Source organism: Panthera onca, chromosome B1, assembly GCF_046562875.1.
Source record: "Panthera onca isolate mPanOnc1 chromosome B1, mPanOnc1 haplotype 2, whole genome shotgun sequence".
Lineage (NCBI taxonomy): Eukaryota > Metazoa > Chordata > Mammalia > Carnivora > Felidae > Panthera > Panthera onca.
Window position 1 is genome coordinate 164839478 of NC_138342.1, and position 13601 is coordinate 164853078.

The following is a 13601-nucleotide window of genomic DNA, read 5'->3' on the forward strand; positions in this document are numbered from 1 at the left end:
AAGGTTGACTTGTACTTGAATTTCTTCTGGCTTGAGCATTTACTGAGATGTGGATGGCCTTTAAGAAAGAGAACAAAAACTGCCAAACTACAAAAAATAAAAATAAATATATATTAAAAAAAGAAGAATAAGAGAGCAATGTAACCCCCACAAAACAGAAATTGTGAGATGGAAGCAATTTAGGAAGCAGGGTCATCAGCCATGGGGGTTGTAGGACTGGGGAGTGCCAGAAGAGAAAGAATGTATAGTTCTCAAAGGTTGGTAATGCAAGTTACTAAAGAAGCATGAAGGATCACCAGCCAGTGCAGAGTGCCCTTCTGAGGTTTGTGATTTTTTTTAAGTTTATTTATTTATTTTTGGGGAGAGGGGTAGAGAGAGCAAATCCCTGAACCCAGGAACCATGAGATCACGACCTGAGCCGAAATCAGGAGTCTAATGCTTAACTGACTGAGATACCACACACCCTGGTTTGTGATCATTTTTAATCAGTGTAGAGTGAAACTAGTCAATTTAATTATTTGGTTAGATTTCCTTCCATGAAGTTCTCCTTTGCTCCCCTTTTTTTCTGTTTTCTTTCTTCTAGCTATGTATAATTTGGAAGTGAAATCTACATTTTTATTATTGAATATAATCCTCATTTTTCCTTACTTCAAAATGGTAAATTGATCACGTAAATTGTATATAATTTTTAAAATATTAATTGAACTGAATGTTGAATTTTTCTTTCTAAAACACCCCCTAAATTAAATTTTCACTCTGCATGGCTTAAAAATTATTTACTTAATACAACAATAATTTTCACTTTTTCTAAACTAATTTACAACCATTGTCTGGTTTTCTTCTCTCCTTTATCCAGTTCTTCTCAACATTTCCTAAGGCTCACATAACTGTTCTCAACTTGTCAAAGGGTGACTGTGAGGAAACATTTTTACTTTCAAAGATGACCATCTGCCTTTTTAAAAAGTTGATAGAAACTATCCAAATGCCTGTTAATAGTTGAATGAATAAATTGTGGTATAGTCATATAAAGGAATACTATACAACAGTCAAAGTAAAGCTATGGCCCACAACAATATGGATAGTTTTTACACCCATAATATTGAAGTCACACAAAAGTAAATATGGAATCCTATTTTTTTGTAGAGTAAAAAAGGTAGGTAAAAGTCAGTAAGTTGTTACTTTGGGGGAGAGAGGCAATGAAAGGGGACTTACCGGATGGTGGTAATGTGTGTTTTGACTGAAGTGGTGGCTAAATAGTGTGTTCACTTTATGATACTTCATCATCTGACCCTGACGATTTAGAAAATCTCTGGTGTTTATTCTACTTTAATAAACTAAAGGTTTATTAAGCAAACAAGGGCTATATAAAATATGTAAAATTGCCTTTCTTTTAGAGAATGGGAGATATTTATATGCTCATGTGATGTCTTCATTTGGCTCCTTACCTAAGTATCAAAAATGAATTTATGTCTTAGCTTTATATGACCATTTAAGGGAATGAGAATAAATACAGGTAAGTTGAGGAAGGTTGGTTAGAAGTTTGATGTTTTTCAAAGTCTTAAGAGGCCAAGAGCTGGTTCACTTACTAGTAGGCTTTTTAAGGAAATAGATAAATACAGTTTTTAAGGAAAAAAGAAAACCCTTGACATTAAAAGGATAAGTTGTGTCACAATTATTGTAGAAGGCTTAACTTTGTCTTCATGTTTGATAAACTGGAAAGAAGTAAGCCACTTGTTTTGACATAAGGACTGAACATGTTTTAAACTCACTGATCTCAATCAAACAGTTTAGATTTTAATTTCTATCTAACTATGCTTTCCTTTTCTATAAATTTTTATTAAAAATACCTAGCATTCATTCTCTCTGGCTCTCATTATCCTTATCTGTAGAATAAAAGCTATGGGACTAAATGAAGAATTTTTAATTTGAAATCCATGAATGCCAAGGTCTTTGAATCCTCTGAAAATGAAAGAAAATCATACATAGGTGTGTATATATGCATTTTTCTAGGGAGCTATCAGTAGCTTTCATCTGTTTTTGTAAGGTCCCTTCCACTCTGTTATTCTAGAATTAGTGAAACAAAGATTAGAGTAATTTTCATGTAGATACACAGATTTTCTCTAAGACTGATTAGAAGGGTTATTAGTGTTTTGATCTGAATATCAGGTATTTCAAAAATTTGTTTTTAAACAAATTGAAATGTAAACTATTAGATACACGTTTAAAATTTTTTTTAATGTTCATTTATTTTTGAAAGAGAGAGAGAGAGAGAGACAGAGAGAGAGAGAGAGAGAGAGAGAGAGAGGGAGTGGGGGAGGGGCAGAGAGGGAGTCACAGAATCTGAAGCAGGCTCCAGGCTCCGAACTGTCAGCACACAGCCTGATGCGGGACTCAAACCCATGAATCATGAGATCATGACCTGAGCCAAAGTTGGATACTTAACCAACTGAGCCACCCAGGTGCCCCTATACCAGTAAGTTTAAAACATCATTAGCCCTTAGCCCTCTCCTACATCACATAAATTATATTCCCCTCAAAAGGCCTACTACAGCTACGGGTGCCTGGGTGGCTCAGTCAGTTAAGCATCTGACTTTGACTCAGGTCATGATCTGGTGGTTTACAAGTTTGAGTCCACTTCGAGCTCTGTGCTGACAGCCTGCTTCAGATTCTGTGTCTCCCTCTCACTGCTTCTCCCCCACTTGCGGTCTCTTACTCTCTCGCTCTAAAAAAAAAAAAAAGGCCTACAGCTAAATACCACTAGTCTGAAAGAATAGGGACAGTGTCCAAACACGTTCAGTGTTTCTAACAAGGTGTTTACTCCTCTTGTGCACCCTTCTGGGACATAGAACAAGTCAGGAGATGCAGGTGGATGAAGAGGACAGCGACTGGTAACACTTCAAATTTGCTTGCAGTCAGTATCTCAATGCTTAAAACAAATACTAATGCCATGAAGAAAGTCTGGTTTGGGGAGAATAACAAAAGCTCAGTGATTGTCTTTATTCTATAATATAGCTTCCTATTAGTAGCCTTTAGAGCCCACTGGCCTGATCCTGGGAAACTCTTAAGTCTTAGAGCCATAAAAACTTGAGTGCCCTTTCCTATTCTGACCCACTCCCAGGTTTTTGCGTTGCTGTTTAGCAAAATAGAAGAGCCTGGAGTACATCAGTACATTTAGTATTTCAAAGAGTGGTGAAGGAAAGTGTTGGTGCAAACATAAAGACACAGACTCAGAAAAGAACATTTCAACATCACAAGAGAGGACAAAAACATATGGATCGTTTCAATAAATGTACAAAAACCATCTGGCAAAGTACAACATCCATTCATGATAAAAACCCTCAACATAATAAAGGATATATATGAAAAACCCACAGCAACATACTTAATGGTGAAAAACTGAGAGCTTTCCCCCTAAGGTCTGGAACATGACAACGATGTCCACTCCCACCACTTTTATTCAAAATAGTGCTGAAGTCCTAGCCATAGCAATCAGAGAATAAAAAGAAATAAAAGGCATCTGAATTGAAAAGAAAGAAGTAAAACTGTCATGTTTTGTAGATGACATGATATTACATATAGAAAACCCTAAAGACTCCAATATACTACTAGAACTGATGAATGAATATAATAAGGTTGTAGGATACAAAATCAATATACAGAAATCTGTAGCATTTTTATGTACTAATAATGAGGTAGCAGAAAGAAATTAAGAAAACAATTCCATTTATAATGGCATCACAAAGAATGAAATACCTAGGGATAAATTTAACCAAGGAGGTGAAAGATCTATACTCTGAAAACTATAAAACATGGATGAAACAAACTGAAGATAACAAGTAAATGAAAAGGTACACCATTCATGGATTGGAAGAATTAACATTGTTAAAATGTCTGTACTACCCAAAGCAATCTACAGACTCCATGCAATCCCTGTGAAAATACCAACATCAGTTTTCACAGAACTAGAACAAATAATACTAAAATTTGTATGGAACCACAAAAGGCCCAGAAGAGCCAAACCATGCTTGAGAAAGAAGAACAAGGCAGGAGGTATCACAATCCCAGACTTTAAGACATACTACAAAGCTGTAATACTCAAACAGTATGATACTGGCATAAAAATAGACACATAGATTAGTGGAATAGACAGCCCAGAAATAAACACACGATTATATGGTCAATATTCAACAAAGGAGGCAAGAATATGCAATGGGGAAAAGAGAGTCTTTTTTTTTTTAGTATTTATTTTGAGAGAGAGAGAGCATGGGGGAGGGGCACAGGAGGGAGAGAAAGAGAGACCACCAAGTAGGCCCTGTGTTAGTGCAGAGCGCAATGTGGGCTTAATCTCAGGAACTGTGAGATCATACCCTGAGCCAAAATGAAGAGTCAGATGCTTAACTGATTGAGCCACTCAGGTGCCCCAAGACAGTCTCTTCAACAAATGGTGTTAGGAAAACTGGACAGCTATATGCGACAGAATGCAACTGGACTACTTTATGTCAATATATACAAAAACAAATTCAAAATGGATTAAAGACCTAAACACGAGACCTGAAACCATAAAAATCCTTGAAGAGAGTGTAGGCAGTATTCTCTCTGACATGAGCTATAGCAACATTTTTCTAGATATGTTCCCTGAAGCAAGTAAAATAAAAGCAAAAAAAAAAAAAAAAAAAATTGTTGGGACTGTATCAAAATAAAAAGGTTTTTCTCTAAAATAATAAAATAATGCCCCTCTCCCCTGCTTACGCTCTCTAAAAATAATAATAAAAAGCTGCTTCTATACTGCAAAGGAAACCAACAAGAAAAAAACCTACTGAATGGGAGAAGATATTTGCAAATCATCTATCCGATAAGGAGTTAGTACCCAAAATATATAAAGAATTTATACAACTCAACACCACAAAAGCAAATAATACAATTACAAAATGGGCAGAAGGCATGAACAGACATTTCTCCAAAGAAGACATACAGATCGCCAATAGACATGTGAAAAAATGTTCAACATCACTAAACATCAGGAAAATGCAAATCAAAACTGCAATGAGACATTACCTTACACCCGTCAGAATGGCTAAAATCAAAAGCCTGAGAAACAAGTGTTGATGAGAAGGTGGAGAAAAATGAACCTTCTTGCACTGTTGGTGGGAATGCAAACTGGTGCAGCCGCTATGAAAAACAGTATGGAGGTTCCTCAGAAAATTAATAGAATTACCATGTGATCCAGCAATTCCACTACTGGGTCTTTACCCAAAGAAAATGAAAATACTAATTCAAAAAGATATAGGCACCCCTATGTTTAATGCAGCATTATTTACAATGGCTAAGATATGCAAATAACCCAAATGTCCACTGATAGGTAAAGAAGTTGCAGTGTGTGTGTGCGTGCATACATATATATATGTATACACACATATATGTATACATGCACACACACACTGCAACTTCTTCAGTGTGTGTGTGCATATATAGTGTATATATATATATGTACATATATATATATATGTATATGCGCGCACACACACACACACACACACACACACACACACACACACAAAATGGAATATTACCCAGCCATAAAAAAGAATGAAATCTTTCCATTTGCAACAATATGGATAGATCTAGAGGGTATAATGGTACGTGTACGTGAAGTTAAGTCAGAGAAAGACAAATACCATATGATTTCACTCCTATGGAAGTTAAGAAACATCTAAGATATAGGCATCCCTATTTAACCAGAACTCTTAAATATTACATATCTATATAAAATATAGAGAACTGGTGGGGAGATGGGTGGGGGGATGGGTAGAATAGGTGAAGGGGATTAAGAGTACAGTTATAATGTTGAGCCCTGAGTAATGTATAGAATTGTTGAATCACTGTATTGTATACCTGAAACTAATATAATATTAACTGTATGTTAATTATACTGGAATTAAAGTTAAAAAAATAAGTTAAAAAAAAGAACCTTTCAGTTATCAAATATATACTCAAAAGAAACAGGAGTGGGGAATTAGGGTACAGGCCTAATTTCTAATTCACCTGTATTGTCCAGAATAGATTGTCCAGATTAAAGAATTTTCCTCAAGAACAAAACATTTCTGCTTTTTCAATTTAACAATATCTAAGCATAATTAATTAGAAATGTGATGAGGTACACTTGGGTGGCTCAGTCTTAACTCTTGATTTTGGCTCAGGCCATCATCTCTTAGATGGTGAGATCCAGTCCTGCATCAGGCTCTATGCTGACAGTGCAGAGCCTGTTTAAGACTAGCTGCCACCCCCCCACCCAACACCTCCCCTCCCTGCTCTCTGTCCCTCCCTCGCTTGTGCATGTGCACTCTTTCTCAGAATAAACATTTAATTTTTTTTAACGCTTATTCATTTTTGAGAGACAGAGACAGGGCATGAGCTGGTGAGGGGCAGAAAGAAAGAGAGAGGAAGACACAGAATTGGAAGCAGGCTCCAGGCTCTGAGCTGTCTGCACACAGCCCAATATAGGGCTCAAACTCATGGACTGTGAGATCATGACCTGAGCTCAACCAACTGAGCCACGCAGGCACCCCAACAAATAAACATTAAAAAAAAAATAGAAGAAATGTGATGAGACATCAGATGTCCATTAGTGGCAAAGGAATGCTATTTCAGGAGTTCTGAATTTTAAAGCAAATATTAAAAGAAAGGAATATAACACAAGTTTTTAATTTTAGATATGATGCTTTTATTCAAAAGAATATCCGCTTGACAACTTAAATCACAAAGTTTGGACCAAACCACAAGTCCGCTGAAATAGTCCTGTGAGGTATGTATCTGCACAGCCACAGGGACTGACAAAGTCTTTTCGTCTCTTGTTGCTCTCAAATGCTGAGAACTGTGGTAGCTGAAACCACTGTTCTAGTGGACAGTTATAACAATTATTTCTTCATCTTGTTCCCTACAGAGCTGCCCAAAGTTATCTTCTGCTCCTGGGGTTGGACAGTGTTTTTGTGAAAGTTACAATATTGCTATTTACAAAAATCCAAATAGTTCTTTTGATTTATATGATCTAACTCTGAATCATAGAAGTATTACTATGATGTTTAAAACACTGATTGACTACTTACTTTAAATACTCTCTCAGATCCCTTACATGTTTATTACCAGTGATCAGTAAAGAGGACATAATAAGCAGGTCTAAAATTCTGAGATGTCTACATGTTCCCTTTTTAGTTTAATAAGACTTCACTTTATATAGTGTTTTTGTATGTTACAAAGTTGGTACAATACACCTCTACCAGGAAAGTCTTAGAAGGAATTCCAAATATTACAATAAAATTGTAACTAGAAACATGACACGTGAAGCAGAATACATGCACAGAAAATTAAATCCTTTCCAAAAAATGACACTGCTGTAGCCCTACACCAAATCTGTAATTGGTGAAAAATCCATTTCTAGTCTGCTAAATGGTAGTACAGCAACCTCTTAACTCATTAGCTTTTCAACTTGTGACTGCCACTGAAATGTTGTCTATGAAGCATGCCACTGTCTGTATTAGACATTTGATTTGGAAGTGTAGAATTAGGATTCATGAAGTCTTGGTATATAACCTTTCTAGACCTTTCCTTTAAGATCACCTAAGTTATGGTACTCCAATGTGTTCTGAAAGACTTCCCAAGGATCCCACTTTCTCTCCTGCTTCCCCTCTCCATAACCTTCAGATCTACTTGAACCCATACTAGGGAGTCTACTAAGAGTATAATACCTGTTCAGTCACTTATTTGTATGTGGCTTCAGGCAAAAAAACTTTGGCCTGTAACATATGGGTTTCATCTGTGAAAAGGAAGGCCTTCACATAACTATCCTAACGATAAAATTAAAAGTATGGAAGAAATGCTTTAATTATAATGTGCTATATTTAAGCACTTTTTTTCTATGACAAGCAGCTTTGTCCTAGGCCCAAATTAGAAAACACTGTTACTGATACTTCATTCAGCATCTCATTAATTGATGACTAATTAGTCTGATGAACTTGAGAGAATGTGATAGATTTGGTTTTTCTCTCCCTATCACTACATAATGAGGCTCACTAATACATGAACGGACAGTATGACTATCAGTGACTGCAGGTAACAGATCCAACACTAACCCTTAGCATCAAGGACTAGTTCACAAATGAGCAGTTCACAAATGAGCAGTGCCACCTGAGGGAGTTACGATTTCATAACACTTGTGGTTTTGAATATTCTAAACCAGAAAATTGCAGATGAGAGCACTGGGGACTTAAGCTGTAGCTATCAAAAAAGCAAGATAACTTTCTTATTGAATTGCCTCAGACATTTGCGCATTCAGTTACACCTGAGGAATCTGGGCTCTATGCTGCCATCTAGGGACAGTATTACAAAAGTTTTCTGACCAGAGAAAAGCAAATTTGGCCGTTTTGTTGGTATAGCTCACCAGTAATTTCTCTTGTCAAATTTAAATAGTGTTCCTTTACCCTCCTAATGTCTTTAATGCTCATTGCCATGAAAATCTACTTTCCTTAGAAATGCATCAAACTACTATGTGTCTGCAGTATTATAGAGGTTCCTGAAAAAAATTTCCCTTTACAGTTACTTGTATATACTATTCTTATAAAAGGACCAAACTCTTGTTTAAATGTCATAAGTGAGAAAATCAAGAGTGCTGACTGGAGATAAACGTCTTATATCTTATTAATTCTTCTATTGATTAAGAAGTGTCTTATAAGCTAGTATATGAAATCAAATTATAAACTTCAAGTTTATTCTTTCACTTTTAGCTGTTAGCAAACAATTATATCAGAATGGAAAAGCACAGCTGCTCCAAGTACATAAAACTTAGCTAGTACTGAAAGAAACACTGACTTTCCCCCAATATTGTACAATATTTTATTGTAACAAAAATATTTAGACGTATCTCATACCAATATATTACCATATAGGTAGTCACTGAGAAGGATAAATTGGATAAACTGTAAAACAATATCTTACTATATACATCCAATTAATCTGAGTAATTTTTGGAAAAAAAAGATATAAAAATCATCCCTTTTTATATAATTCCATATTTTTTCCAGACACTTCATAGACAACACAGAATCAGGATATAATTGTAAATTATTATTATAATTCTAACCTTAATATTACAACCTGTACATGTAAAAATTCCAGTCATATATTGCTAGACATTTGCCAAATGAAATCAAATGTTTGTCATACAGTGGTTTTACGCTCGTATAATAATATTCAAATGCCATATGCTGCCATGGGTCCTTCTGTTTGATTTCACGTATTAGCTGAAATATTTTAGTAAACTCACATTTTTTCACCTGTTTAGTCTCTGTGTTATCACCTCTCGATACATAATAGAGATGTAGATGAGCAACAAAAAGATGACAAAGAAATCATCTAGAAAGCCTAGAATTCCAAACAAGGCTTCAGGTACAAAATCTAGAGGTGATATAAGATAGAAAAAAGCTCCCATTAAACAAAGTATTATCCTGATGCGGAACATCCAGAAAAGGCCCCCGACTGAAAACATTTCCCTGAATGCATGCCTCAGTAAAGTAGGTAGATCCATAATTCTTTCCATAATCTGGCAGAGGAAAGAACAAATATGATTTGTCATCTAATATGTCAGACTTCAAAATAATATAATTTTCTTACTATGTGCAAACTCCGTTAACATGAGTTAGGAGTTTCATATATTTTCTAGTTACACATTTTACTTCAAACAGATCTTTCATTACTAGGTTCTTATAAAATAGATCTTATTGCAGATAACTGAAAGGCAACTAAAATGTCCACAAACTTGAAAATAGAGGATACAGTGAGGCAAAACTCAAGTCCTCTATTATTTGAATTAATAAAATAAACGAAATGAAGAACTTATCAAGTCTCAGCTCTGAAGTCAGACAGGTCTGGGTTTAAACTCCAAGTCAATCACCTTGGGGGAAGTTGTTTAACCTACTAGAGATCCAGCAACAACTAATGGAGTATGATATGCCACAAGGACTAGTAAGAACTAAAAGAGATATTGTATACAAAAGATCTTTATAAATTGCTAGACAATATATAAGTAGTATACGGTAAAGACACGGTAACTTGGAGGACTCTGACAGTCTAAGAACAACAATGAAAGGGACTCCATCTTAGGATGTTTATTCGGCTTAACTTGAGTTTAAGTGAATTACTAACTGCCACAGTGATTTTTGGAAAGCCAGACCCTACCTTTCTGAAAATGATTAAGTTTCTGAATATGTACAGAAACATCAATTACTGGGATTTTACATAAGTGAGCATAATTTTCACAGCTGAAATTTTACAAATTATATAAATTTTTGAAAATTGAAGGATTCAGAGAAATTAGAACCCTCATACACTACTGGTGGGAATGAATGGCCTCCTTGGAAACAATCTGGCAGTTCCTCTAAATGTTAAACATAGAGTTATAATATCAAGCAATTCCATAATGAAGTACATACCCAGGAGAAATGAAAACATATGTCCACAGAAAAACTGGTACACAAATGTTAATGGAAACATTATCCATAATAGCCAAAAAACAGAAACAATTCAAATGTCCATCAACTGAATGGATAAACAAAATGTGATATATTTGGCCACAAAAAGCAATGAAGTTCTGATAGATGTATTACAACATGGATGAACCTTGAAAACACTAAGCTAAGTGAAACAAGCCAAAGACAAAAGGCCAAATACTATATGATCCCATTTCAATGAAATGATGAAATATTCAAAGTAGCCAAATCTATAGAGACAGAAAGTAAATTAGTGGTTGCCAAGGGCTGGGGGTAGGGAACAGGAAAGGGGACAATGGGAAAGGATGGCTAAAGCTTTTGGAATGATGAAAATATTCTAAAATTAATTATGGTGATAATCCAATTATATTTACTCTGAATACATGAAAGACCATTGAACTGTATACAGGTTGCACTTTATGACATGTAAAATACATCTAAATAAAGCTGTTAAAATAAGTACTAGTATCTATTTGTATTGCTTCGAGCGAGTTAGTTTATCCTCTGACTGCAAACTTCTCATTTGTTTTGTGTAGTTTGTTTGTTGATCTAGAAGGTCCTGTGTGGTAACGAACTACCATGACTTCTCAATATAACTTCTTTCTTATCTCATTTCTCAGGGGCTAGGAGATGCAGAGAAACTGACCAAAGGAAGAAAGTCACTTCCTGTGGTCATTCCACTGTAACAGTTCAGCTATTTTTAATAATCTGTATAATTACTATATATCCAAGTCTAGGTATGTATCTTGTGTGTTTAACAAGTACCAAATGAGAGGGAGGGGGAGACAAAAATGGGAAGAACTATTTTCTAAGGAAACAGTTTTATAAACTCCACCAGATTATCTTATAAATCCTTTTTGGAAAACTGGTCACAAAAAACAAAATGGTCTTTTTAGAATCATTCCAAATGTTAATTTCCTATTCTTTATGGGAGAAACTAATATTGAAAGCAAGACAGGTGCACAACTTTCACAAAGTCTATAGTCAGTTACTTTAAATATTCTAGTGACCAGACAGGATATCTTTTGAATATTTTTCTGTCCTTTATCAGAGCTATTTGTTCACTTCTCAGATGGTGTCATTTTTATAAAATCTATAATAAATAGATAAGAAGTATGAAATGGGTTATTAAGAAATGTTTATATATTAATCACAATCTTACTTCAACTTTGGAGGTGACAGAATATCAAACTAAGAGCTAAATGTTTCTATTACACTATAATTTCATAACCTACAAAGATTTCTTATTTATTAAATATCTGGTATGTACCAAAAAAATAATAATTGAGCAATGGTATGCTTCACACTTACAAATATTAATATATATCTTAAAATGATTTATTTTTAAGGTCAGTGGTAGTTCTTGAATTTGGAACATGTGAATTTTCAAAGAATCATCCTATAGATGTTACTGCAGAATATGTAAAAAAAAATTGCTGGATGAAAAATAGCAGAAGAGGCTCCCAGATAACCGTGGATTAAATTTTCTTTTTGTTTAAACATCTAGAATATTTACCCTTTATCCACATGGGTATGCCTTTAAAGGTATATGACATCACAGTATAAGGAACATGTGCAAGGGTGCACAAGAGCATACAAGTGTTTAATACTGAAGCATTTTAACAGCTTATATTCTTGATGGAAAGTAGTAGTATCAATTCTTAAGGATAGCTTATTAATCTATTCAACAAATATTAAGGGCCTACTGTATCCCAGGGCACTGAAATTGGCAATGAGAATATAACAGTGAATATATAAACATGGTCGTTGCCCTTATGAAGCTTTTAGTTTACTGAGAAAAGGATACTGAACAAGATTTGAGTACTGTTTGTAATAAATGCTACAAAGGGAAATGTATAGAGGACAATAATAGAGAATACCTTAGCTGATCAGGGCAACCCTCTTTGAAGAAGGTCTATTTAAGAGCGACCTAAAGGATAAGAAGAGCAGAGGGACAAGCACCCCAAACCAAGGGGTCACATGTGAAAGCATTAGATGGAAAGACTTGGAGTGTATTTTGAGAGCTGAAAAGTGACTGGTGGAGGTGAAGCATTTTGGGTGAGGGGAAGGGAGGGACCAGGTCATACAGGGCTGTGTAAGCACAGTAAGGAGTTGGAACATTATTTCACAACATTGGAAGTTTTAAAATATAAGAATATAAAAAAAAAAAATAAATAAATAAATAAAATAAAATAAAATAAAATATAAGAATATCATGGTCTTACTTATGTTTTCAAAATATCACTTGGGCTGCTGTGCAGAGAAAAAAGTCACAGTGAAGAGGCCACTTGCAGTTATTCTAAGCAAGAGATGATGGTGGCTTGGGCTAGTATGATGGCTATAGACACAGGACATTTTTATGAAATTAAAATGACAGGATCTCCCAAAAAGAGAGAAAAAAATGATACAACTTATTTATAGATCAGATGAAGGGAATGAGGGAAAGGAAATCAAAACAATTAAGACTGAAAAAAGAGCAAACTGAGTTGAGCAGACAAGCAATTCAATACTGTACATGTCACGTTTGAGGTGCCTATGGAACATCCAAGTGGATATGGAAATGTATAGCCTAGAGCTCAGAGGAGAGGTCTAGACCCTCCATATAAATCTGTACTTAGAATATTCTGATTTTTGAAGTACATAGTCATGCACATATTTCTAAAATTGTTAGATTTTGAAAAAACTGGAATGAGTCAGTAAAATGTGACAGTATATAATCTATCAAACGCCTTTTTTGGGAGGAGGAGGTAAACTGTAAAATGAACGTGTTCTTTAAAAATCAAATGTTTTTGAATAGCTAAAATGATATACCAAAAAAACTGCCTAACACCGAGGGTTACTTAGGAAAACATTTCAAACAGGAAACCAGGGTAAGTAAAAAAGAGGAAAACACAACTGTAAAACTTTCCAGCAGATCTCAAGTTATAAGCCTCTTTTATAAAGACTTTTATAATCCTTTTTTTTTTTTTTTAGACAGAAAACTGTAGTTCTTGGGAAAGCTGTAACTCAGTGATTGACAACAATGATGAAGTTTGTTAAAACTTTACCTAAACACATAAACAA

At 34.9% G+C, this 13601-nt stretch overlaps 1 protein-coding gene across 8 annotated transcripts in view; it reads right to left on the reverse strand.

Moving 5' to 3' along the window:
* Nucleotides 1-6697: 6697 nt before the first annotated feature.
* RNF170 (ring finger protein 170) overlaps nucleotides 6698-13601 on the reverse strand; it is a 43747-nt gene continuing 36843 nt past the window's right edge. For all 8 annotated transcript variants that reach the window (XM_078445510.2, XM_078445512.2, XM_078445515.2 and 5 more), the window contains one exon: nucleotides 6698-9592. In XM_078445510.2, the coding sequence (XP_078301636.1) occupies nucleotides 9323-9592 (270 nt within the window). In that variant the 3' untranslated portion in view covers nucleotides 6698-9322. The remainder of the gene's footprint in view (nucleotides 9593-13601) is intronic.